Source organism: Oncorhynchus gorbuscha, linkage group LG15 (assembly GCF_021184085.1).
Source record: "Oncorhynchus gorbuscha isolate QuinsamMale2020 ecotype Even-year linkage group LG15, OgorEven_v1.0, whole genome shotgun sequence".
Classification (NCBI taxonomy): Eukaryota; Metazoa; Chordata; class Actinopteri; order Salmoniformes; family Salmonidae; genus Oncorhynchus; species Oncorhynchus gorbuscha.
In genome coordinates this window covers 37,254,216-37,282,110 of record NC_060187.1, presented here as the reverse complement: position 1 = coordinate 37,282,110, position 27,895 = coordinate 37,254,216, and the positions used below count along the sequence as shown (strand labels likewise).

General features: G+C 44.6%; 1 protein-coding gene across 1 annotated transcript in view; it reads left to right on the top strand.

Annotated features, from left to right (window-relative positions):
- Nucleotides 1-27,895, top strand: part of LOC123997063 (C3 and PZP-like alpha-2-macroglobulin domain-containing protein 8) — a 52,271-nt gene that overhangs the window by 12,425 nt on the left and 11,951 nt on the right. Inside the window, exons 13-36 of the mRNA XM_046301042.1 lie at nt 605-733; nt 937-1,129; nt 1,324-1,499; nt 3,620-3,769; nt 3,871-4,032; nt 4,123-4,265; nt 4,544-4,606; nt 5,714-5,945; nt 6,672-6,825; nt 10,061-10,200; nt 10,327-10,378; nt 10,733-11,031; nt 12,167-12,392; nt 12,703-12,879; nt 13,973-14,054; nt 19,979-20,135; nt 20,311-20,385; nt 21,729-21,894; nt 22,046-22,132; nt 22,259-22,395; nt 22,657-22,812; nt 23,427-23,489; nt 26,668-26,921; nt 27,040-27,127. Coding sequence (XP_046156998.1) covers nt 605-733; nt 937-1,129; nt 1,324-1,499; nt 3,620-3,769; nt 3,871-4,032; nt 4,123-4,265; nt 4,544-4,606; nt 5,714-5,945; nt 6,672-6,825; nt 10,061-10,200; nt 10,327-10,378; nt 10,733-11,031; nt 12,167-12,392; nt 12,703-12,879; nt 13,973-14,054; nt 19,979-20,135; nt 20,311-20,385; nt 21,729-21,894; nt 22,046-22,132; nt 22,259-22,395; nt 22,657-22,812; nt 23,427-23,489; nt 26,668-26,921; nt 27,040-27,127 — 3,561 coding nt within the window. The remainder of the gene's footprint in view (nt 1-604; nt 734-936; nt 1,130-1,323; nt 1,500-3,619; nt 3,770-3,870; nt 4,033-4,122; nt 4,266-4,543; nt 4,607-5,713; nt 5,946-6,671; nt 6,826-10,060; nt 10,201-10,326; nt 10,379-10,732; nt 11,032-12,166; nt 12,393-12,702; nt 12,880-13,972; nt 14,055-19,978; nt 20,136-20,310; nt 20,386-21,728; nt 21,895-22,045; nt 22,133-22,258; nt 22,396-22,656; nt 22,813-23,426; nt 23,490-26,667; nt 26,922-27,039; nt 27,128-27,895) is intronic.

The window sequence follows — 27,895 nt, the reverse complement described above, 5'->3', positions numbered from 1 at the left end:
GACAAATAGAGGCTGGTGGAGAGATGGAGGGAGGAGGACAAATAGAGGGAGGTGGACAAATAGAGGCTGGTGGAGAGATGGAGGGAGGAGGACAAATAGAAGGAGGAGGACAAATAGAGGCTGGTGGAGAGATGGAGGGAGGAGGACAAATAGAGGGAGGTGGACAAATAGAGGAAGGAGGACAGATAGAGGGAGGTGGACAAATAGAGGAAGGCGGACAAATAGAGGCTGGTGGAGAGATGGAGGGAGGAGGACAAATAGAGGGAGGTGGACAAATAGAGGAAGGAGGACAGATAGAGACGGTTGGAGAGATGGAGGGAGGAGGTGGAGGGATAGAGGTGGAGCGTTCGAGGGAGAGGTGGAGCGAGAGTGAGGGATAGAGGGAGAGGTGGAGAGATAGAGGGAATGGCGATATAGAGGGAGAGGTGGAGGGGAAGAGAGAGATGGAGGTGGACATGGTTAGAGCTGAGTTAGCTTCTCATAAGAGCTATTCATAAAACCAGAGCTATCAGGATTTTGTTTGATAAGATTTTGTTTGATGTCATCATAGTCCAGAGAGTGGGATGTATTGGTGGGTTAAATCCTGTTGTGTGTTGTGCCCCAGACCAAGGTGACAGCCATAGATGGCCGTCCGGCTGGAGACCAGTACCTCCCCAGCTACCTGTCCATCAGCAGCTGGTACTCCCCCAGCAAGTGTCACATTCAGATCCAGAGCCTCAGCGCTCCTCTCAAGGTAGGCACTCCACTCGACTTATCATTACTTTACTAGCCTTACAGATCAGCAGGTCTCCAACACCATCGTTGAGACATGGGCCACATATCATATACATACTGTATGTAAACAGTAATAACATCATACTCCTAATACTGTTATGATCCTTATGATGTCCCTAGTGTAATAGTGGTGTGTGTTTTTGTGTGTTTTTGTGTGTTTAGATCGATCAAGAGGCTGAGGTCACTTTGAAGTCCACCTGTCCCTGTAACTTCACCCTCCACTATGAGATCGCCTCCAGAGGAAACATTGTCCAGTCCGGCCAGCAGCAGCCCAACGCTACAGCCCACAGAAGCAAGAGGGCAGCGGTCACCTTTGATAAGAACATCCACACCACCATGCCACCCAGTGGCTCTGGTCAGTACTATATAGTCCCATAATGAAGAGCAGAGAACTTTGACAAATGGACACCATGTTTGCACCAAACGTTTCAATAGAGGATAGATGGTCAAACTCTCTACATATTTTACTCTGAATCTCCCCACTCTGTCTCTTCCACCCCTTATCTCCTCTCTCCCTTTACCCTCTCTTTCTCTTCCCATGCTCTCCAGGTCCGGCAGCCTCCTCCCCACAGGGTGAGACAGACAGCTGTATGGTGGTGCTGCGTTTCTCAGTGACCCACTCCATGGCGCCCCTCAGCCGCCTCCTGGTCTACTATGTGAAGGAGAATGGAGAGGGCGTCACTGACAGCCTACAGATCCCTGTACAGCCCAGCTTTGAGAACCAGGTACCGTACAGGACGCCCCTCTCTGAGTCCTTGCGTCCCTCAATGTGCACTGTACACACAGTCTTGCCTGTAGACACAGTCCTACCTGTACACACAGTAGCTGTCAGAATGATAGGTAGGTCTATCATGGTTGCCAGTTTGTCCCTGATTTAACCAACTCATGCCAGACAACAAAGGAGTTGGCTAAAGCATAAACATACTGGCAACCAGGCCACGTTCAGTTTGGGATAGGGCTGGGCGATATGGCCTAAAAATCTTATCTCGATGATTATTTTGTATTTTTCTAAAAATATGTTTTGCTGTACAATTAGAGGTCAAATACACTGCATGTCAAACAGTCAGCAATAATCCAATTAATTCAGGGCTTGTGCAATGATACCTAAACTAAATATAAGCCTTACAAAACCATAAGACCCACTAATTATTACATTATTTCAAATATATGCTTTTTTTGCAATAATCAGTGATCTGGCATTCAGGTCAGTCTATGAAAAGGCCCTTTTTTGTTACCAATTTAACTAGAACCATGCATAATGCACATTCACTAATAATGCCTAACTTCTTGAAGCAGGCATTATAGAAAATTAACACAGGTCTCATAAACAACCTCTCAAGCACAAGCCCATGTGCTAGTGAGTATCCAGCTAACATTTATATTTGAAGTTTATCCAACTTGGATCTATTTGCTAGCTGACAAGGTAGAACAGTTGAATTGTTATGAACACACCCTTCTGTCCATCTCCAACTGTTGGAACAGCATGTTGGCCTGTCCACTTTGTTCAGATGTTGAAATCAAGTGGCCTACCTTATTTCTCAGAACAACTTATTGCTCAAGTTGCCAATATCTTATACAAATGCATCTTTTTTATTGCACATTTATAAAACACAGACAAGACAGCTAGTATAACAGTCTTTGGCAGAAATGCTGCTATAGTGGTACTGCAATGGCACGTGACAAACTGAGCATTCATTTTCCAGAACCAATGTGCATCAATACTCCTGTTTTAGTAGTGTCTGTTTTGCGTGCAATTTGAGTAGTTGAGACATAAAAAGGGTTAACTTCTCCTCTGTTACAGTAAAACGCCTCAATGTGTTTCGGTGTCTATGTGACCAATTCTGTCGGACCAAACATCAAATGCAAATAGCGAATTGAAACAACTTGTCAGAGAGGAAGTGATCTCTCATCTTTGTTGTTGTGAGTGGAAGGAGAGGGGCTTGGTGTGTGTGTGTGTACGCGTAAGCAGAATGGAAGAGGCGAAGCAAGAGGTTTTACTCTTGGCGAAATCTGTCCAAAATATTACTTATATGTGTTTCTATGGGTTTATTTTGGACCTAAGCTTGTCACCTGCCTTCCTGCCTTTGGGACAATGGCTCCAATTGTTAGGGCGGAGACATGAGCATCTCGTCATTATATACAGATCTCTGGTGTAAATGTGAAGTTGCACACAGCACAGAAGGCGTGAAAGAGACAAGAGGAGACCAAAAAGACAACATGAGAACAAGCGGACATAAAATTAAAATAACAAAACCTTGATTCTTGCGATACAGGCATTTGGAATATCACGCAGGCCTAGTTTGGGATGACTGAGACATATCCCACTGTTCGTGTGTAGTTGACTGAAGTCTCATGCTACGCTACAGTGGGATCCCTAGTGCCAGTGAGTCCCTGTAAACACCCAGCTGTATGAGCCCATGAGCTCCCCAGTTGCTGACTGCATTAGGCAGGCTGGGTTAACTCCTCCCCTGAAGTATTTACTGCTCCCTGGTATGCAATCAATGAGTTAGGGAGGTGTGTGTGTGGCTACCTGCATGGGCATGATTAGACAGAGACTGTGTGTGTGTGTGTGTGTGTGTGTGTGTGTGTGTGTGTGTGTGTGTGTGTGTGTGTGTGTGTGTGTGTGTGTGTGTGTGTGTGTGTGTGTGTGTGTGGGTGGGTGGGTGCGTGGGTGGGTGCGTGCAGGGTCATGACAGGCAGGATGATGAGGGGTTAGGTTAGGAGCTGGAAAAAGGAGGTCAGCAGGAAGGCATGTAGGGCTAAAGTTTAGAGCTGTCATTGTCCATCTACAGGCCTGGCTATGGGTCTCACAGGAACTCTCATCTGAATCTGTGTTTGTCTGTAGGTGTCTGTCTCTCTATCTACCAATGAGTCGATGCCAGGTGACCCTATCAGTATGCGTGTCACTGGTGAGAAGGGCTCCTGCGTGTGTGTTGCCACTGTGGACAAGAGCCTCTACCTTCTCAAGCCAGACTTCCAGCTCAGTCCAGACAAGGTCTGTCTCCCTCTATCTTACCCTGTTTCTAATCTATAGTACCACTTAACTACATTCAAACAGGAAAATAATGTAAGCCATCCATCTCCACTGTTCTGTAGGTGTTTAAAGAACTGGCAGACTTTGATGTGTCCGATGCTTTCGGAGTCCCCAAAGACGATGGGCACTTCTGGTGGCCGGGTCTGTCATCTAGCCGACGGAGGCGTTCTTCAGTGTTCCCCTGGCACTGGGACATCACTAAAGATGCCCGCTTCGCCTTCACGGTGAGAGCAACGCCCAATCACCAGTCATCAGGTGTAGCATAAGATCCTCAATCTATCGTTTTTACAATGTGTGTCTGTGATGTGTAACAGGAGACTGGTCTCGTGGTGATGACTGACATGGTGACCCTGAACCACAGACAGACTGGAGGAATGTACACAGACGAGGCCGTTCCTGCCTTTCAGCCTCACACATCTACACTGGTGGCAGCCATGCACTCGCGCACTGTGCCCAGGTAGCTACACATACAGTGTAATGCCAGGTTTTTGCCCATTAGAACCTGTCAATGTGCCCACTATTCTGAACGAGAAACTGGACTGTTGGGATGGGGACCATACATATTTAGGACTTTACTCTTCAAATGACTTCAATCTTTGAGTTGAACATTACATACATGTGCCTTAAATGTCAACGTGAGTTTAAAAACAATCCATTTTCCAATGACAGGTTATTGCATCAAGATTCATAATGGAAGGCCTTTATTGATGTCAGGTTGTGTTGTTTTGGTTGCAGAGCCGAGAAGCGCAGGCGGACTTTCTTCCCGGAGACGTGGGTGTGGCACTGCATCAATGTCAGGTACAGGAACACCCACATCATCCGTGTGTGCGTGCGTGTATGCGTCTGGGTAAAAGAATGAAAGGAATGTAAGTCTTATTTATTAATTGCTTGCTTTTTTAGTCTCCCAACCTTGCCAGCAGGCATACCAGCTAAGATTGTTAGACAAGCTAGCTACTCTAACTTGAAATGGCTTCTTGGTATGAGGTTTGGAAATTGGGAACCTATCTGAGCTAGCTTAAAGCCAACTTCATAAAATTGCTAGGTGGCTTATAGTATTACAAAGAAACAAAATAAAAAAGTTAAATATATATATTTTTTACGGGTCAAATCTGAGGTTGGCACGTGCCCCTGTGCCCCCTATGGGTATGACACCTGTGTGTCTGAATGCATTTGTGTGTGTGTTTGAGAGAGTGGGTGGAGATGGTCTCAGCTGCATCAGATTGTGGGTATTTAATTGGGATTTGGTGGTGTTCCAGATCTGTGAGGATGGAGGAGTGGGAGGGGTAAGGGAGCACATATTTGAGAGGGGGATATTTCACCAGTGGGTGTGAATGTGGCCCATTTAAGCAGGGTTGTCTTGGAACACACATCGGCTTTCTCAACAGCTCCTGCCATTCATTTTCAGCCAATATAAATTAACTGGCCATAGATTTCCATATGCTTGATTCCTTTGGGCAGAGTTATGTTATGCCTAATTTCCTATTCAATCCAACGCTTTGATTTCCCTTATTGACTGTATCAAAGTAATTTTGGGTTGACTTTGATCAAAAGGCAATGCGGTAGTAATTTCCGAGAACGTTTATTATGCCCTGTGAAAGCCGGCCAAAACCAACGTCAGTACGGGTAGCCAACAATGATCTCACTAATTTACAGCTTTACTGAACAACTGCCTGTTTTTCACACCTATGTATTGCAATGTGTTATGGGCAGAATATTACTTAGTTACAGGTGTTTCCCAGATGAGACACATATTAGATCAATCCCCTTCATTCCCATAACGGGGTCTTGTTCCAAACGTTAGTCTGAAACAGTGTTTTCTATGGGGTCATGATTAGAGAACATTGTTTGTTGGAATGGTGCATTAGCTTTTGAGTAAAAATGTTCCACCCAAATCTGTTTTGGCAGTGATGTCACCGGCGAAGCTGAGTTACGATTGGACGTTCCAGACTCCATTACCACCTGGGTGACAGAGGCCATTGGCTTGTCAGAGGAGAAGGGGCTGGGCCTTGCCAAGAGGGCGGAGCTTCGTACCTTCAAGCCCTTCTTCGTAGACTTCACCCTCCCCTACGGTGTGATACGTGGGGAGCAGACCAAAGTACCGCTGACTGTTTACAACTACCTGTCTACCTGCGCAGAGGTAAGGGGGCGAAAGAAGGGGTGGATGACGACCACAAGGAAATATGCTTGGAGCAGAGCAATCTGGTCCTAACATGACCATAAGTGTGTCCATCCTCCTGTTTACAGAGATGACATCATGATGTTGGCAGATGAGCCTGTTGAAGGGCTATGCATGGTGTGCTTTAATGTCATGTTAGGTGATTATGTAAGCCAATGGAGCCCTGCCTTTGATGTCTGCCTGAAAACATGTGATTCTTATATTTCCTGCAAAGTTATTTACGACTTGTAGCGTGTAGATAAAGAACAGTGAAACAATCTGACTGCATTACCGAGCCCTCTGCAAAATTTGGACGATGGGTGAAACTTAATCCTTCAGGGAGCCTTAGAGCCATGAGTCAGTCAGCATGGAAAATGTGCAATGTGATTCGAAATTCCCCAAAATCCTTTAAGAGCTTTGAGGAGGTCACGCTACATGAAGGGACGAAACGGAGAGCAGATAGGACGAAATCATGTCTTGTCAGAAAATATACATATCTGTTGCGCTAATGCAGTGCCTTCCTCTGTGTGTGTGTGTGTGTGTGTGTGTGTGTGTGTGTGTGTGTGTGTGTGTGTGTGTGTGTGTGTGTGTGTGTGTGTGTGTGTGTGTGTGTGTGTGTGTGTGTGTGTGTGTGTGTGTGTGTGTGTGTGTGTGTGTGTGTGTGTGTGTGTGTGTGTGTGTGTGTGTCCCTCTCTCCATCTTGCTCAGGTCTATGTCAAAGTCACCATTCCCAAAGGCATCAAGTTTGTGGGTCACCCCGGGAAGCATCACCTGACCAGGAAGAAATGTGTGGCTCCTGGAGAGGCCACACCCACATCCATAGTGCTGTCCTTCACTGAGCTGGGCGCAGCTAACATCACAGGTTATTCCATCTAGTCAGTTACTGGGGAACCCCTGGGGAAGAGTTCCAGGTTCTCTCATAGTTCTTACAGTTCCGGAAAACCTCAGTTTTCTGATGCTGTAAGCATATTGCTAGTAACTCTTGAACTTTGGGATTTGATTCATAGGATATTGCAGGTTGGTATGGTACACTGCCCTTTTGTGAATGCTGTTGTTACATGCTGTATGAGTAACACCTACCTTTTAACTTTCCTCTCCATCCAACTCTAAAATCATGAGGCCTTTGAAGGCTGTACTGTATGCCCAAGAGGTTCCATACTGCTAAAAGACCTGAGGCTTAAGGCTTCCGCATTCTTCCCAGACGAAACAGTTCGGAAGAGTTTGTGCATATATTATGACGACATTGCGAAGTACTGCACCAAACATCTTAGTTAGATGTAAAATTGCGCGACTAAGATTTCCTTTGCAAAAACTTCAAAATTAATCACAGTTCTCTTGAGTTATCTTAGATTAATTGTGACTATTTTGAGGAAATGTATACTGGCTACTAAATGTCGACCGATTAATCGGAATGGCCGATTAATTGGGGCCGATTTCAAGTTTTCATAACAATCGGAAATTGGTATATATATATTTTTTACACCTTAACTAGGCAAGCCAGTTAAGAACACATTCTTATTTTCAATGACAGCCTAGGAACGTTGGGTTAACTGCCTTGTTCAGGGGCAGAACGACAGATTTTTACCTTGTCAGCTCGGGGATTCAGTCTTGCAACCTTACAGTTAACTAGTCCAACGCTCTAACCACCTGCCTTACATTGTACTCCACGAATAGCCTGCCTGTTACGCGAATGCAGTAAGAAGCCAAGGTAAGTAGCTAGCTAGCATTAAACTTATCTTATAAAAAACAATCAATATGTCACGCCCTGACCATAGAGATCCTTATTATTCTCTATGTTTGGTTAGATCAGGGTGTGACTCGGGTGGGAAAGTCTATGTTTTCTTTTTCTTTGTTTTGGCCAAGTATGGTTCCCAATCAGAGGCAGCTGTCTATTGTTGTCTCTGATAGGGATCATATATAAGTTGTCATTTTCTGTTTGGGTTTTGTGGGATCTTGTTTTCTGTTTAGTGTCTGTACCTGGCAGAACTGTGCGCTTTCGTTTTCACTTTGGTTATTTTGTTTGAGTGTTTTTTGAAAATAAATCATGGACACTTTCCACGCTGCGCTTTGGTCCACTCCTTTTGATGAGAGCCGTTACACAATCAATCAATCATAATCACTAGTTAACTACACATGGTTGATGATATTACTAGTTTATCTAGCGTGTCCTGCGTTGCATATAATAGATGCGGTGCTCATTCGCAAAAAAGGACTGTCGTTGCTCCAACGTGTACCTACCCATAAACATCAATGCCTTTCTTAAAATCAATACACAAGTATATATTTTTAAACCTGCATATTTAGTTAATATTGCCTGCTAACATGAATTTCTTTTAACTCGGGAAATGGTGTCACTTCTCCTGCAGCAGAGTCAGAGTATATACAGCAGTTTGGGCCTCCTGGCTTGTTGCGAACTAATTTGCCAGGATTTTACGTAATTATGACATAACATTGAAGGTTGTGCAATGTAGCAGGAATATTTAGACTTATGGTTGCCACCCGTTAGATGAAATACGGAACAGTTCTGTATTTCACTGAAAGAATAAACGTTTTGTTTTCGAGATCATAGTTTCCATATTATTTCTGTGTGTTATTATGTTATAATTAAGTCTATGATTTGATAGAGCAGTCTGACTGAGCGATGGTAGGCACCAGCAGGCTCGTAAGCATGAATTCAAACAGCACTTTCGTGCGTTTTGCCAGCAGCTCTTCGCAATGCTTCAAGCATTGAGCTGTTTATGACTTCAAGCCTATCAACTCCCGTGACTAGGCTGGTGTAACCGATGTGAAATGGCTAGCTAGTTAGCGGGGTGCGCGCTAATAGCGTTTCAAATGTCACTCGCTCTGAGACTTGGAGCAGTTGTTCCCCCTACTCTGCATGGGTAACACTGCTTCGTCGATCTGTTCCTGGTTCGAGCCCAGGTAGGAGCGAGGAGAGGGACGGAAGCTATACTTCTACACTGGCAATACTAAAGTGTCTATAAGAACATCCAATAGTCAAAGGTATATGAAATACAAATGGTATAGAGAGAAATAGTCCTATAATTCCTATAATAACTACAACCTAAAACTTCTTACCTGGGAATATTGAAGACTCATGTTAAAAGGAACCACCAGCTTTCATATGTTCGCATGTTCTGAGCAAGGAACTTAAACATTAGCTTTCTTACATGGCACATATTGCACTTTTACTTTCTTCTCCAACACTTTGTTTTTGCATTATTTAAACCAAATTAAACTTGTTTCATTATGTATTTGAGGCTAAATAGATTTTATTGATGTATTATATTAAGTTAAAATAAGCGTTCATTCAGTATTGTTGTAATTGTCATTATTACAAATACATTTTAAAAATCAGCTGATTAATCGGTATCGGCTTTTTTTTGGGTCCTCCAATAATCAGTATCAGCGTTGAAAAATCATAATCGGTCGACCTCTACTGGCTACGGCCTCTCAAATTGGACAATGAGTACTATTGCCGCTTTTTTCTCACAAAGGTCTTTTAAGGGAGTGTGTGAGCACACTCGTTCGGTTCGCCTAGCCGCCAGCCTGAACTGAAGCATGCTGACGCCTTTATGTGATCTGGTCATCCAGCGATACAAACAGTCCCATCAAAGGTACAAAGCAGGCCACCAGCAGGGGAGCAGCCGGGGCCTTGCACTGACACTCAGTGGCATGTTGATGAGTTTTCAGGTCACTGGTGGTCAATGGGCCCCCCACGGCTCTCTCGCTCCCCTGGCCCCTAGTCTTTCCCTTTCACTACACACATACAAAGAGAACACATTGGCACACAGCCACGTCTCCAATGTGCTCCTCTGCAAAGGGAACTACATGTTCTTTGACAACCATGCAATGTGGGATTGTGTTGTTGATAGATGTATTACAAAGCAATTTCATTAACATAACTATGTTTTCTTCAAATAGCATTCTTCACGCTATAGTCTTTTGGCTGCTTGTTCGGTTTATTTTACACAGTACATTTGTACTTAAAATGTATGCAATAAAAGTCCTGCTTAGTGGGAACATACAGGAAAAAAAACCCATCCTGATATAAAGTATGGTGAGGTGAAGTATGTCTCTGTTTTTTCCTGCCGTAGCACGGGCCATTGCCTATAGTGAGCCGGGCTGCTGCTTAGATGGACTCCAGTCAACTAAAACAGGCAAAAACATAGATGACCCGGAGGACCGGAGGACCCCCATTGGCCTTGACTATGTCCGAAGGAGTGTCCTGGTGGAGGTATGAGAAATGGGGGAGAGACTGCTTGGGGAGAGAGCTGAGATGGGGAGCAGATGCTTGCTGTACCATGTACTGTCATTAGTAGAGAGTGATGTCAGCTCTAACATGTTGTTTCTCCCCCTACAGCCAGAGGGCCTGCCCAGACAGTACACCTACAGTGTCTTCTTCTGCCCTAACGGTCAGTATACAGTTATATTCGCGACTATTGCATCTTTCCTATGCCGCTCGGCCATCGCTCATCCGTATATGTATATGTACATATTCTTATTCCATCACTTTACATTTGTGTGTATAAGGTAGTTGTTGTGGAATTGTTAAATTACTGGTTAGATATTACTCCACTGTCGAAACTAAAAGCACTATGTGTATGTGACCAATACAATTTGATTTGATATATGTTGTACTATAGTACAACACGGGTATAAGAGCAAATACATTTGAAGTGTTACCCAATACCTTTCTGCCTCTACAGTCTGGTTAATTTTCTGCACTGGGCCACAATTTAATGTGAATCTGACATTTCTATTCTCAGAGCGAATCCACATCTCCACTCCCAACAAGTATGAGTACCAGTACGTGAAGAAGCCGGCCAAGATGACTCACTTTGAGGTGGCAGTGAAGACCCACAACGATGCCCATTTTGCCCTCTCACCCAGCCCCCACGACTGTGCTGAGATGCTGGAGATTGTACTGGGGGGCAGACAGAACACCCGCTCCTGGATCTCCCTGGGCAAGATGGGTGAACCAGTGGTCAGCTCCCCCACCCCGGGCATCCTCTCCTGGGATGAGTTCCGCAGCTTCTGGGTCAGCTGGAAGGGTGGCGTGGTGCAGGTGAGAGGAGGGGGATGGTCAAGCCTAGTTCTCTTGGTTATTGTAGCATCTATTCTAGAAATGAGTTCTGGGATTTGTGTCCTCATATGAATCCTATACAGATCCACTGTGGCATCTCCAACATAGAGCCCCAGTCAGACAATCAGACAGACAGTCAGTCAGTCAGTCAGTCAGTCAGTCAGTCAGTCAGTCAGTCAGTCAGTCAGTCAGCAAGTCAGGGCTTGAGAGAGTATAGTAGTGAGTTGGGGTAGTAAGAGAGGGAGTGTTCGACTGGACAGGCACAGGGGCTGTGTAGTCAAGAGGACTGGCGCCACTTTTAATGACATGCCTGTGAGGTCACACTTAACGGGCTGGACACTCTGTGATCTGTGGCGTCCGCAGGCAGCGGCCTGGCACACGGGCCTGAAAACTGCATTAGCCTCGTACCATTCACCAAAGGGAGCAATTAAAACCTTGCACTAGAACCCAGTATGGCCCAATAAGATTCATTTATTTTTCTAGTGACTGATTGCATTTCATTTTCAGCTCTGCATGGTCTTTGGTTTAATGTGATTACAAAATGCCTAGAAATACCCAGGGTGCCATCTGTTCATTTGGAAATAGGGATTGAGTGGATGTAGGAAAAAGGTGATGCAGACTGCTGTTGCCAACTCTTGGAAATTGACTTTATGTGTGCATAGGATTTGAAATGCAAAAGCAACCCAAATGGCTTTTTAAGTAGAATCTTATTGGCTTCCAGTATTTTACTATTGACCTTAAGCCACAGGGGCTTCCTCTATACAGCATTAGCAAACACTTATTTCTATCATGTTATTAGATATTCATTTAATCAGGGTGAAATTCAGAACCACATTTATATCGTGTCAGGCTTTCATTTGAACCTGGCAAAAACCAAGTCACTACACATTGTTGTAACAACCATAGAATTTGATTTACAACATCCTGGTTTATCTCTCTGAGTTTGACCAGTACTCGAGGTAGAAGTTGCCCTTAAGAACAGATTTAGAATCAGATACCTTACCCTCCTAATCATTAGGTCAATAAAATACACCTGACCCTGCATCAGTGGTTAGGGACAACTTCACTCTTTCACTCCAGTCAAAAACCTAAAATCTCTCAAATCGATCTCTGATAGGTCGGACATGGTTTGCAGCCATCCAATGAGTCGGTGATCCTACAGTGGTCTGGCGCCCTCCCTGGCCAGGTGCGTCACATAGGTTTCTCCACGGGCTGGGGCTCGGTGGGTGAGTTTAAGATCTGGAGGAAGGAGGACACTGATGAGAACCACAACGAGGCCTTCACCCTGGGCGTCCCTCACAACGTGGTGCCTGGCTCTGAGACCGCCACTGCCTCCATGATAGGTGAGGAGGGACACCATTTATTTCTCATCCTTCTTAAAGACCTATCATTTCCGTTATCTGAATGTCTGCTTCTCCTCCTCCTATTCACTTTGACATACCTTGTCCATGTGGTTAATTACATGTTGGAGTTGGAATGAATCATTTCTCTCTGAATGACGTTTGATGAAGCAGTTGTAGCCTACCATTTGTAATACTGTTGACCCTGCAGCTGTGTTGAAGAAGAGATGTTATCTTAATAAAACTAACTTTATGTGAGGCAGTGTAGCAGTGTTGCTGAACAGTTTGTATATTGTGTTTTGTGATGTGCCAGGAGACGTGATGGGCCCCACCCTCAACAACCTGGACAAGCTGCTGCGCCTGCCCTTCGGCTGTGGAGAGCAGAACATGATCCACTTCGCCCCCAATGTTTTTGTCCTCAAGTACCTGCAGAAGACCAGGCAGCTCAGCCCTGAGGTGGAGGCTGAGGCCACAGACTACTTGCTGCAAGGTAGCCACCGGAGAGATCAAGTAGTTCAAGGGCTTTGAGACCTAAAGCCAAATGCTACCTTGAGATATTCCCGTTGGGTGATGTCAGTTACCCCTGTGAAGATCATCTTATAAAGTCAATGCATTTACTGTCCACTTAGTTCTAAAACAGTGTTTCTCTGATATTCACCAAGGGCCCAGATTCACAAAACCTTCTTAAGAAGACATTTCTTCTTAGCTGCCATTTTCTCCTTAATTAACTATAGACTTAAATAATGTGAAAATGGGTTTGTTTTCTGCCCACTTCATTTTATGGACAAAGAATCTTCCATGAAAGACAAACAAATTAACAATGAAAGTTAAATCAGGGTTCATATCATTTGGTTCAAAATAAAACATAATATCAGAATCTTTCAAATTATCATTAATAGTTGTTTCTTTTAAAATAAAATCTTCTAACTCACACCAGAATCTTCTGACATAAGAGCAATCCCAAAATAAATGGCCAAGAGTCTCTGGGTCACAACCACAAAATACACACTTGTTATCAATAGCTATTTTAAATCTGTGTATAATAAAGGTCTTTACAGGGTAGATTCTATGAATGAGTTTGTATGATACGTCTTTCAACTTATTAGATATACAATATTTACCAGATAACAACACAACTTTTTTCCAGTTCACTTGTCCTAGGGCTGCATTCCTGTACATTTTAGCAGAGGGAATAGTAACATATTGACATAGTTTACTTATATACATGTTATTACATATATAGTTTAAAATGTCAATTCCTTCTAGTTCTAATGAGGCTACTACGCTAACATGATTGCTATTGCTAGATAGCTAACGAAAATGGTTGCTTAGCAACAAACAATTTGTAAGAAGACCATTTGTAAGAAGATATTTGAGAAGTTCTTAAGAAAATCATTACATCTTAAGATATTGTTGAGGAATTGCACTTAAAGACTATCTTATGAAGTTCTTATTTTCTTCTTAAGAATCTTGTGTTTTTGCGTAAGTGTTTTATGAATCTGGGCACTGGTTTGGATAGCAGTATTGATGAAAAAATACTTTAGCATCAACTCACTAATTCCCTCTCCCCTGTACTATCCCAGGGTACCAGAGACAGCTGACCTATAAGCGCCAGGATGGATCCTACAGTGCCTTTGGAGAGAGGGACTCCTCTGGAAGCATGTGGTAAGTCATCTACTCTTCACTTAGGTTAACATCCCTCAGTAAGTCCTCTACTCTTTCCTTAGGTTTACATCCCTCAGCAAGACCTTTACTTTTCACTAAGGTTTACATCCATCAGTAAGTCCTCTACTCTTTCCTTAGGTTTATATCCCTCAGCAAGTCATATACTCTTTCCTTAGGTTAACATCCCTCAGTAAGTCCTCTACTCTTTCCTTAGGTTTATATCCATCAGTAAGTCCTCTACTCTTTCCTTAGGTTAACAGCCCTCAGTAAGTCCTCTACTCTTTCCTTAGGTTTACATCCCTCAGTAAGTCCTTTACTTTTCACTTAGGTTTACATCCCTCAGTAAGTCCTCTACTCTTTCCTTAGGTTTACATCCCTCAGTAAGTCCTTTACTTTTCACTTAGGTTTACATCCCTCAGTAAGTCCTCTACTCTTTCCTTAGGTTAACATCCCTCAGTAAGTCCTTTACTTTTCATTTAGGTTTACATCCCTCAGTAAGTCCTCTACTCTTTCCTTAGGTTAACAGCCCTCAGTTAGTCCTCTACTCTTTCCTTAGGTTTACATCCCTCAGTAAGTCATCTACTCTTTCCTTAGGTTAACATCCCTCAGTAAGTCCTCTACTCTTTCCTTAGGTTTACATCCCTCAGTAAGTCCTCTACTCTTTCCTTAGGTTTACATCCCTCAGTAAGTCATCTACTCTTTCCTTAGGTTTACATCCCTCAGTAAGTCCTTTACTTTTCACTTAGGTTTACATCCCTCAGTAAGTCCTCTACTCTTTCCTTAGGTTAACATCCCTCAGTAAGTCCTTTACTTTTCATTTAGGTTTACATCCCTCAGTAAGTCCTCTACTCTTTCCTTAGGTTAACAGCCCTCAGTTAGTCCTCTACTCTTTCCTTAGGTTTACATCCCTCAGTAAGTCATCTACTCTTTCCTTAGGTTAACATCCCTCAGTAAGTCCTCTACTCTTTCCTTAGGTTTACATCCCTCAGTAAGTCCTCTACTCTTTCCTTAGGTTTACATCCCTCAGTAAGTCCTCTACTCTTTCCTTAGGTTTACATCCCTCAGTAAGTCATCTACTCTTTCCTTAGGTTAACAGCCCTCAGTTAGTCCTCTACTCTTTCCTTAGGTTTACATCCCTCAGTAAGTCCTCTACTCTTTCCTTAGGTTTACATCCCTCAGTAAGTCCTCTACTCTTTCCTTAGGTTAACAGCCCTCAGTTAGTCCTCTACTCTTTCCTTAGGTTAACAGCCCTCAGTTAGTCCTCTACTCTTTCCTTAGGTTTACATCCCTCAGTAAGTCCTCTACTCTTTCCTTAGGTTTACATCCCTCAGTAAGTCCTCTACTCTTTCCTTAGGTTAACATCCCTCAGTAAGTCCTCTACTCTTTCCTTAGGTTAACATCCCTCAGTAAGTCCTTTACTTTTCACTTAGGTTTACATCCCTCAGTAAATCCTCTACTCTTTCCTTAGGTTTACATCCCTCAGTAAGTCCTTTACTTTTCACTTAGGTTTACATCCCTCAGTAAGTCATTTACTTTTCACTTAGGTTTACATCCTGCACGTCAGTTCACTCCCGATGGTACATAGTTTAACACTGCATACCGCTCCTCCACTTACCCTGACCTGAAGTGGATTATTGGCAGAAACAATGGGAGCTCTTATCAGTAACATTGTATACGCATGTTCAACATTCATACCCTCATATTCCTGTGTTTAAATCGGTCTGAGTTATGCTTGCTGAGTGTTTATTTAATGTTTACACATCCCTGGAGGCAGGCAGGCGGCCACGACCATGTCATAATATTTGGAATAGTGAATACGGAGCGAATGAGAGGCTCCAATGTTCTGCTTGCATATTCGGGCCACTTGCATACCTTCAGGGTGATTTACTAGTTGATGTGGGTATTATGATATTTAATAGAGCTCAGACTGTGAAACAGTAGGTTAAATAAACCCAGGAGAATCATACACAAACTTCTAATTGGTTCCCAAGGCAGCCGTGGGGCTCCAGTAAGCTATTTGCTGTTAAAGAGGGTTAATGCATATGGAACAGAATGGCCTCTGGTTGTTTTGGCCCAGGGGTGAAGTAGCACCTCTGTATGTAGGCTACACTGACTACCCCCCCCCCCCCCCCAACCTCCTCCTCAGACCCCTACCACCACTGGAGACACAGGAGCTTGCTATGCTCTAGGCCACTTAACGAGAAAAGCTTTTTGACTTTCGACAAGCCCTAGAACCTGGAACTAGGCCATGTCTTGTCCAAAACAATTGAATCACTGCTCTGGTGTAATTGGTAATATCATTCAACTTTTCCATGAAAACCCTTGAAACCTCCATATGCGGGAAGAGGATATTAAGAAGATATGAAGTGTAACGGTCATAATAGTGTAAGCGTCGGTTTTGGAGCCACGGGCAACATGGCAGGACCCAGATGTTGAACCTTATGTAAACCTGTAGCAACAAACTCTTTATGAATCCATCAGCTTGGTGTTTATATGTCAGAACAACCCACCTTTTGTTTGGCCTCCAGAGTTAGTCATTCGTACAGGTCATTTATGGGCAGGTAAACAGCGTTCTTAATGCAGTGTTAATGTATTCCAGTTGTAAAATTGTATCTAAGCGGAAATTGCAGGGCCTAATGAAAAGATTGTACATAATGACACAGGCAGTAATGTCTCCATAGGCTAATGTTGGGTCTGGCTGATGCCAAGGCACTTAGCCCTACTTTACTCTACTTTTCTTTACTCTGCTCTACTCTACTCTGCTCTACTCTGGTCTACTCTACTCTGCTCTTCTCTACACTGCTCTACTCTACTCTGGTCTACTCTACTCTACTCTGCTCTACTCTGTTCTACTCTGGTCTACTCCACTCTGCTCTACTCTGGTCTACTCTGCTCTACTTTTCTCTGCTCTACTGGTCTACTCTGCTCTGCTCTACTCTGGTCTACTCTACTCTGCTCTTCTCTACACTGCTCTACTCTACTCTACTCTGCTCTACTCTGTTCTACTCTGGTCTACTCCACTCTGCTCTACTCTGGTCTACTCTGCTCTACTTTTCTCTGCTCTACTGGTCTACTCTGCTCTACTCTGTTCTGGTCTCTGTGTCTGTCCCTGTGGGTTGAACAGTCCCTGTGGGTTGAACAGGACCTCGGGGCACAGAGCTGAGGATGAGGAGGGGCTGGTTCTCATCACTAACCCATGCTTGCCTCTCAGGCAGATGCAGATACCATTGGTGTATGTGTGTGTGTTTAGGGGGGTGGTGTTGGGATATATCAACATATCTTTGCGGGATTGGAGGTGGGGGTGTTGTGGTGGGGCCTGGAGCGGACGTGGCAGCCCTTCTTCCGGCATCGCTTGCATACCTGTCTCCGTCTGGATCCAATGAGAGCCACATGCTGCTGTAATCTGCAGAACCCCCACCATCACCACCCTCCACCGCCTCAAACCCCGTAGCCTACTTAATACCCTGGCCTGGGGTAAATATGCAGCCCAATGGAGGGCTCCACAGCTCCACACTGTGGGTCTGTTATTGGTAGTCACTCTAGATATCTGCGTTGCCTCCCACAATTTTCAAATGCTCCTAGGGTCTGGTTTTCAAGACTATGTTAGTGCTGCCTGATTAGATACACACGGGACGTGTTGAGGCTGGCAAGGCATTTCCCTGTGAATGAGATTGATCTGGCAGTGAGGCTAGAGTGGATTGGATAGCAGAGATGGAGAGAACTGATCTACAGTGTTGTTCAACTATCTATTTCCACTCCAATGCCAAACATTGGGTGATTACAGCAGGATTTTGGTGTTTTTATCAAGCCAGATCTTAGATAACTGGGTGCTGAATTGATAGATGTTTACATGTTGAAATGGAGAATAGTTGTTATTGTTCTGTGCTTGGATGTGGTAACCCTTTCTCTCCCCTCTCACACACACTGCCATGGAAGCCCTGGTGTGTGTGTATCCATGTGGTTTAACCACAAACAGAGCACTCTGTCATTCATTCAAACTAAAACTGTCTGCAGTAAGAAGTGTGTGAGAACCAGGGTAATCTGCTGCCTTTGAAGACTTTAAGGAACTTGAACTATCATTTTGACTTTGAGAAACTATAATTTTGACTATCTTTACTTTGAAGATAAAAAATATTCTGTGTTGGACTTCTATAGAAAACCCAAGTCTATTTGGACTTCATATGACCCACATTTTACAACTGCTACTCAAACAATAAATATGTTTATATAACCTGCATCAAAATAACCAGTAGCCGGGGAATTTATCATGTTGTGGAGTTGTTAACATGGGCCGTATTTGTCAGTAAGTCTCGGTCGTTCCTGTAGGCAGTTATAAAAACCTCGGTTTCAACTTGCATTGACATTGCAGGGTCCAGCTCCAGTGTGCTGTTCTGAATGACCTCTGTGTGCTATCCAGAAAAACATGTCAACAACTGCAATACAAGGGGAGTGGAAGCCCGGAGGGAGGGACTTCAGCGGGCCAGAGTGGAGGAAGTAGCTCTGTCTCTGTCGTTTCCTCACACACTAAATCATCTATACGCTACCCAGCACCTCTCCCTGGGGCCTAGCAGTTAAAGCCGGTGACACAATATTACTTAACATTATAAAAATTCCTGCCGGCTTAAGACTCCATCCCTGCTGGCTCTCTGGGGAGACATAACTTCCAGGGCCCAGCAAGGGAAGATTTAGTACCGTGGTTTATGGGAGAGCGTTTTTTCTTACTCTCTTGGTTTGTTCCTTTAGTTACAGCCCAAATGTATGTTTGGGGGAAAAACACACATAAGTTTATTTATTTATTTCACCTTTTTATGGTAAGCAGCTTGCCTCATCACGTGGTTGCTCTGGGGAGGATGCTGTAATGGAATGCCAGTCTGTAATTGAAGAGCATTGGCCGTTGTGTGCAGGGGTTACTGAAGGGCAGTTGTTTATGTATGAACGTGTGTTTATTAGCCTAGCCAGGTCCCTCAGTCATCACCATTGGCCTCTCTGTGAGTCTTGAGTTCTTCTCTGTGATTCCCGCTGTGATTCCAGTTCAGAAACTACAGGTCACACACTGTTGCTGGAGATTAGGAATGCCAACCCTGGCGATGGCTGTTTGTATAAGTTCAGAATGCTTACGGGATAGTCCGGCATGCAGAAACATACTTGATTTTGTTTTGTGAAATTCCTTGTTCTTGAGACGGAACAGCTGCTGTATCCTGTGGTGACAATATGCGCTTTTCCCACTCCTCCTCCATCTTCCCCTCTTTCATCTTCCTCTGCTCTCCCTCCAACCCCCTCTCTGTCAGTTAGTCTGTTTTTGCCTGACAGGATTTTGATGTAGTTTGATCTTCTCAGCATGACGTGCTGTGTAGTTTGATCTTCTCAGCATGACGTGCTGTGTAGTTTGAGCTTCTCAGCATGACGTGCTGTGTAGTTTGATCTTCTCAGCATGACATGCTGTGTAGTTTGATCTTCTCAGCATGACGTGCTGTGTAGTTTGATCTTCTCAGCATGACGTGCTGTGTAGTTTCATCTCAGCATGACGTGCTGTGTAGTTTGATCTTCTCAGCATGACGTGCTGTGTAGTTTGATCTTCTCAGCATGACGTGCTGTGTAGTTTGATCTTCTCAGAATGACGTGCTGTGTAGTTTGATCTTCTCAGCATGACGTGCTGTGTAGTTTGGCATGTATCAGCTGCCATCTCACTCATCCCTGTTGCTGTTGAGAGATTTAAAAGGTGTGACTGGTTGGGGAATATTTCACCCCATTCAAATGGTTTATGTGAACTCCGATGTGAAGTTTGCTAAGTATTTTTGAAGGATATGTCAGCACATGCTTGAAAGAGACCCAATCCCTCTCTCTCTCTCTCTCTCTCTCTCTCTCTCTCTCTCTCTCTCTCTCTCGCTGTCTCTGTCTCTTCCCTCTTCCTCTCTCCTCTCCAGGCTGACAGCGTTTGTGTTGAAATCCTTTGCTCAGTCTCGTGGGTTCATCTTCATTGACCCAGAGGAGCTGCAAGCTGCCAAGGCCTGGCTCATCAACCACCAGAGGGAGGAGGGCTCCTTCCCCGCCATGGGACGCATCCTCAACAAAGACTTGCAGGTGTGTGTGTGTGTGTGTGTGTGCGCGCGTGCTTGGGTGCGTGCGTGCGTGCCTGCCTGCCTGCGTGCCTGCCTGCCTGCGTGCGTGCCTGCCTGCGTGTGTGCCTGCCTGCCTGCGTGCGTGCGTGTGCATGTTTTCATAAGCACCATTAACCAGTGTTATTCTCCATCTAAAGGGAGGAATCCATGGAAAAATCTCGTTGACAGCATACGTGGTTGCAGCCCTCCTGGAGACAGGAATAACTTCAGAGGTAAGAGGATCAGTGGGGGGACCATGACCTCTCCCATTAAACACCTTCACCTCCCAAAAAGTATTATTTAGCACATTATTCCTCAAGGGGCGAATCTTAAACTAACATGCATATGTTTGTGTAAATTGGACTTTCAATTAAACTTTCAGGCTCAGACCTAATACCAGACTTTTGTAAATGCAGCTCTCTCTCTCACCCAGAGAGTGCGTGCGTGCGTGCGTGCGCCGGTACATTCCCATCAGTTGGAAATGTGGATGTCCTGGCACAGAGCCCATTCATTTTTGTTATGCTCCAGTGGCTGTAATTTAATATCTAATCCCTGGCTGACTGCATCAAGAGATTTATGAGGAGGACATGCAGAGACAAGGATGCCTGTGAAAGGTAGTACACCCCAGCCACATTCCTGTCACCTCGCCATGCTCTTACCCTGGTGCTGAACCCTTGACCACGTGCTCACCGACCTGTTGAACTCTCTCCAGTGTGCATTGAGGCAACCCATAGGGCACACTGGCAGTTGAACATTTGATCACTGTCATGGTCGCTCTAGTAAAAAGAGATCTTTGGCTATTGAAAGGTAGCAGTGTCCTTATTTTAGGGCCAAGTGTGGGATGCTCTTTATCTGCCAAAGTCATTGTTTCAGAAGAATGTTGCTGTTTATGTGTACAGTGACCGAGTCCATGTAATGTTTATGCTTTGTCCTACATTGAGAGTGTTGCCAATACCAATGTTAAAACCCAGTTTGTTATTGTGTCAGCTCTCTGTTCATTCAGGCACAGCTCTTCGCAAAGTATTCACAAGGTAGTTCTTCCCTCTAGTTCCACCTTCCATCCATTTCCCTCCTCCTTCACCAAACCCCCCTCCTCTTCCAGTCTTCCTATCCTTCCCTATCTATCCTGAAGGGCTCTCCAGAGAATCAGGCCTCTTTAACTGATACCAACTGAAAAGGGATACTTTACATCAAAGCAAAACTCCTTCTTCCTTCCAAATTCAGTTAATGAAAAGGTAACTGGGCATATTAAAGTGAGTGGCTGTTGAGGTCTCTCATTTGAGCACATCTGGAAAAGCTCCTGCCTTTAATTGCAAAGTCGATGTTTATTTGCCTTTTGATAAGCAGCACATCTGAGTTGGGGAGTATGAGTTGGAACAGGACTGATCTTGAACACTCAGCAAAGATCAAATATGCCGGACTTAAGTGAAAGATGAATACGGAGGGATGGGGGAGTTGTGGATAGAGGTGTATCCATCACTCATACGAAGGTTTGGTCTCTGTGCACACATGTGCGACATGTGTTAGTGCACCTGTGTTTATGTCTATTTAAATAAATATGTGTACTCTTCCCCAGGAGGAGAAGACTGCTGTGGCCAAGGCAAAGGGTTTCCTGGAGAGTAACACATACACAGCTGATGACCCGTACACCACAGCCCTGTCTTCCTACGCCCTGGCCCTGTTACGAAGCCCCTACGCCACCCTCGCCCTTCGACGCCTCAACCACATGGCCATCACACAAGGTACTCAGCTGTTAGGAAGTTTGGTTGCCTACCAATTCATATGAAACACTAAGCTGACATGACTAACCCACTGTTCTCCCTCATACTGTTTCGTACACTTTCGTCTCTCTCCATGTCCTTCTTTCTCTTACTTCTCTCCTCTTTCAATCAGACGGCTTTACCCACTGGAGTCTGACTGGTAGCACGGTGACAGATGAGGCCACCTTCATGGGCTTTAGTGACGGTCTTTCTCAGTCAGGTAGACACATTGTCAGGCCACAGCCTCTCCTCTATGATGGATGATTCTGATGTTCTCAGATCGGGACTTTTAGTGTTAGTGTGGCTGTCTAGTGTTTGTACGCTAATAGTCTCCTCCGTGTCCCAGTGGTGTCAGCGGAGGTGGAGATGACAGCATACGGTCTGCTGACCTACACCCTGCTGGGTGACGTGGCCTCCGCCCTGCCTGTGGTCAAGTGGCTCTCCCAGCAGAGGAACGCCCTCGGGGGCTTCTCCTCCACACAGGTACACCTCACAAACCCTGGAGAACCAGAGCCTCTCAGTCTCTTAGTCTAAAGTATTTCTCCCAGATGCATCTCTCCCATATGTATTGTGTTTTTAAGCGGCCAAATGTGGTTTTATTTGACCAGGTTTTACCAGGTTAGCCTGATAATCTCTTTTAAAAGAGAGAACTGTCCTACCAACGTCTATTTGAAACAACTGGTAATTGGTCATCTGGTATCCAAAGCCTCCTTCCAATAACTGTCTGTCCATCCACTCTCCTAGGACACGTGTGTAGCTCTTCAGGCGTTGTCTGAGTATGCCATCCTGTCGTACGTGGGAGGAGTTAACCTGACTATCTCTCTGGCCTCTACCAACCTGGACTTCCAGGAGAGCTTTGAACTGCACCGCGACAACCAAAAGATGCTGCAGAGCGCCTCGGTAAGGAGTAGTGCCACGTTGCCACTAGACTCTAATGTAAGGTCAGTTATGGTTTTTCCTTTAATAGTTAAAGTTAGGATTGGAGGAAGGTAATCTGATCCTAGATCTGTTTCTAAGGGCATCTTCTTTCTGAGGTAAACGCTCTTTCTCAGGTAGTGAAGAGACTCCTACTGGACTAAGATACACACTACACACAGTAACTCAAGTTACACAATTGTCTGTTTTCAATGATGAACGGTACCTTAAATAACATCCACAAAGTCAATTCACGTGAAGATGACAATGAGACCATATCTAAGAGCAATGGAATATGTTTCCCAGTGAATGAACCAGTGAGTGTTTTCAGGCTGTTCGTCTACATTTCCTTCTCATTCCCAAGCACCTGCCAATCAGTCACACTGAGGGAGTAGCTCAGGTGAAGGCTTGAACTTTTGTTCCCTCTGCCGGGCATGTAATTCTCTGCTGTAATTAGCTCTGTCAGTTTAATTGGGGGTAATTTAGCTGTGCTGGTTAGTGGCCAGGCTATTTGACTGCTACTGCTTGGGTCTACAGCATTAATTCACTTGATAAGTGTCTCTCTCACCCCCATTTTTTTCTCCTCTCACTCTGTCTAGATCCCCAGTATTCCCACAGGGCTGTTTGTCAGTGCTAAAGGCGAGGGCTGCTGTCTAATGCAGGTATGTTACTACTGATCTCCTCTTCTTTCATTCTATTCCTTCAGTCACACTGAGAATCCTCCAGAGGGGAAAAGCCAGTTCATTCCCATGACTCATTGCTCTAATGCCCAAATTCCTGACTGTAAATTGGAATGATCTGGTAAAACTTAGGCAATTGTTCAGCGGGGACTGTTCGTTCCTCAATAACACTGACCCCCTGGATAGGATGCTGTTTTTGCTGTACCTTGTCACTAAAAACAAAAAGCTCTTTGAGGCCAGGGTGCATAAACAACTTCTTGGGGGGGGGGGGCAGTTTCTCCTCTCTTCTTCTCTCCTCCCCTCTGCTGGATGTTTAGACGAGTGTGTCAACCTTATCCCTCTTCACATGACAGGTGATCATTACGCTGGTCTCAAATGGGCTCTGTGATCCTCCAGATAATACTTGACCGTTTTTGGATCCTTTGAAAAGGGACACAAAGCGTATGTGTATCACTACTGTTGAAATGCTGCATTTATATATATGTATATATCAATCAATCAAATGTATTTTATAAAGCAATTTGTCACCAAGTGCTATAGAAACCCAGCCTAAAACCAAAGAGCAATAAATACAGATGCAGAAGCACAGTGGCTAAGAAACTTCCTTTGGAGGAAGGAAGGTAATTTTAAAGGCAGGAACCTAAGAAGAACCCTAGATAGGAACCAGGCTCCGAGGGGTGGCCAGTCCTCTTCTGGCTGTGCCAGGTGGAGACTATAAGAGTACAAGGCCATATCATTCTTCAAATGCTCATAGATGACCAGCAGGGTCAAATAATTATCACAGTGGTTATAGAGGGTGCAGCAGTTCAACACTTCAGGAGTAAATATCAGTTGGTTTTCATAGCCGAGCATACATTGCATTCAGAAAGTATTCAGACCCCTTGACTTTTTCCACATTTTGTTACGTTACAACCTTATTCTAAAATGGATTGTCTATTTTCCCCTCATCAATCTACACACAATACCCCATAATGCCGAAGCAAAAACAGGTTTTTAGATATTTTTGCAAATTTATAAAAAATGTCAAAGGAATATCACATTTACAGGATTCAGACACTTTACTCAGTACTTTGTTGAAACACCTTTGACAGTGATTATAGACTCCAGTCTTATTGGGTATGACACTACAAGCTTAGCACACCTGTATTTGGGTAGTTTCTCCCATTCTTCTCTGCAGATCTTCTCAAGCTCTTTCAGGTTGGATGGGGATGTCGCTGCACAGCTATTTTCAGGTCTCTCCAGAGATGTTAGATCAGGTTCAAGTCCAGGCTCTGGCTGGGCAGCTAAAGGACATTCAGAGACTTGTCCCGAAGCCACTCCTGCATTGTCTTGGTTGTGTGCTTTGGGTCGTTGTCCTGTTGAAAGGTGAACCTTCGCCCCATTCTGAGATCCTGAACACCCTGGAGCAGGTTTTCATCAAGGATCTCTCTGTACTTTGCTCCGTTCATCTTTCCCTAGATTCTGACTAGTCTCCCATTCCCTGCCACTGAATAACATCCCCACAGCATGATGCTGCCTCCACCATGCTTCACCATAAGGATGGTGGCAGGTTTCCTCCAGACATGACGCTTGGCATTCAGGCCAATGGTTTCATCAGACCAGAGAATCTTGTTTCTAATGGTCTGAGAGTCTTTAGGTGCCTTTTGGCAAACTAGGCTGTCATGTGCCTTTTACTGAGGAGTGGCTTCCGTCTACCATAAAAACCTGATTGGTAGAGTGCTGCAGAGATGGTTGTCCTTCTGGAAGGTTCTCCCGTCTGCAAAGAGGAACTCTGAAGCTCTGTCAGAGTGACCATCGAGTTCTTGGTCACCTCCCTGACCAAGGCCCTTCTCCCCTGATTGCTCAGTTTGGACGGGCAGCCAGCTCTAGTAACAGTCTTGGTGGTTGTAAACTTCTTCCATTTAAGAATGATGGAGGCCACTGTGTTCTTGTGGACCTTCAATGCTGCAGACATTGTTTGGTAACCTTCCCCAGATCTGTTCCTTGACACAATCTTGTCTCGGAGCTCTACAGACAATTCATTCGACCTCATGGCTTGGTGTTTGCTCTGAAATGCACTGTCAACTCTGGAACCTTATATAGACAGGTGTGTGCCATTCCAAGTCATATCCTATCAATTGAATTTACCACAGGTGGACTCCAATCAAGTTGTAGAAACATCTCAAGGATGATCAATGAAAACAGGATGCACCTGAGCTCAATTTCCAGTTTTATAGCAAAGGTTCTGTATACTTATATAAATGAGGTATTTCTGTTGTTTAAAAAATATATAAATTAGTTTATTTTCGCTTTGTCATTATGAGGGTATTGTGTGCAGACTGAAAACAAAAATATTTAATCCATTTTAGAATATGGCTATAACGTAACAAAATGTGGAAAGGGGAAGGGGTCTGAATACTTTCCAAAGGCACTGTATAAACTGAGTGTACAAAACATTAGGAACACCTTCCTAATATTGCTTTGCACCCCTTTTGCCTTCAGAACAGACTCAATTTATCCGGAGTGGACTACAAGTTGTCGAAAGCATTCCACATGGATGCTGACCCATGTTGACTCCAATGCATCCAACAGTTATGTTAAATGAACTGGATGTCCTTTGGGTGGTGGACCATTCCTGATACACACGGGAAACTGTTGAGCGTGAAAGGTGACATCAATAAGTGATCATAACGTTCACCTGCATTCAACTCATCAGTGTATGTCATGGAAATAGCAGGTGTTCTTAATGTTTTGTACACTCAGTGTATATAAGAGCCATGGCTGAAGAAGGCCACTATTGCTGCCTATCTCTGCCCCCATCCACTCCTCCAAACATCCCTCCATCTATTCACACACCTCCTAATTTCCTGCTTTCACACCTCCCTCCCTCAGCACATCCCTCTCTCCAGATTAGCATGATGAAAGAGAGGGAGCCTGTGTGTGTGTGTGTGTGTGTGTGTGTGTGTGTGTGTGTGTGTGTGTGTGTGTGTGTGTGTGTGTGTGTGTGTGTGTGTGTGTGTGTGTGTGTGTGTGTGTGTGTGTGTGTGTGTGTGTGTGTGTGTGTGTGTGTGTGTCTGTGTCTGTCTGTGTGTGTGTGTGTGCATGCGTGCGTTACCTTCCATATTCTCTGCACTATTATCTATTACACCCACAATCTGGAATACATTCTGTCTCTCCTCAGATTGATGTATCCTACAACGTGCCTGACCCCTTGGTCAAGCCAGCCTTCCAGCTCAAGGTGGACCTGAAAGAACCCAGGCAGGAGCGGCACCCGCCAGCACCACCCTCCCCCCGCCACCCTAGTCCTCGCTCCCGTTCCCGTGCCGACAACCGCTCAGAGCTGAGCCGCAAACGCCGGGCGGCCACCGATGATGAAGACCCCGCAGCTCACCAAGACAACCTGGACTACCGCATCACCCTGGAAGCCTGCGCCAGGTAGGGCAGAGACAGTCGGCTCAGTGCAGCAGCCTTTAGCCTAGCTAGCATTTAGGCTGGTAGTTGGCCTAGTTCTGCTAGCATTTAGCTTAGCGTCTAACTCTGTTTCTCTCTTCAGGTGGCTCCACTCAGGTTCTTCCAACATGGCTGTCTTGGAGGTCCCTCTGCTCTCAGGTTTCCGTTCCGATGTGGAAAGCTTGGAGAGGGTAGGACATAAACATACATACATACATACATACATACATACATACAGACAGACAGACAGACAGACAGACAGACAGACAGACAGACAGACAGACAGACAGACAGACAGACAGACAGACAGACAGACAGACAGACAGACAGACAGACAGACAGACAGACAGACAGACAGACAGACAGACAGACAGACAGACAGACAGACAGACAGACAGACAGACAGACAGACAGACAGACAGACAGACAGACAGACAGACAGACAGACAGACAGACAGACAGACAGACAGACAGACAGACAGACAGACAGACAGACAGACAGACAGACAGACAGACAGACAGACAGACAGACAGACAGACAGACAGACAGACAGACAGACAGACAGACAGACAGACAGACAGACAGACAGACAGACAGACAGACAGACAGACAGACAGACAGACAGACAGACAGACAGACAGACAGACGAGGTGGCGTGGTATTGATCAGGTGAAGTAGGCAAGAATTTCCTTTGTTTTTCAGCTTCCTAATTCTCACTTGAAACATAGTATTTGTGTTTAATAGGCTAAATTAAACCTTTACTCCAGAGTGATCAGTTCTTGCAACTTGTAGTCTATGATATTTCAGATTTAGATATGATTATTTACCACAAAGTAGTTTGGATGTAGTGAAGTAGTTTTTCAAAGAAACTTTTTTTTTTCTTAAGGATAGCTGTAAACTCCATTACATCCCATTACTGACAATTAAAAAAACACTGTAGTGACTACTTTTTAAAACT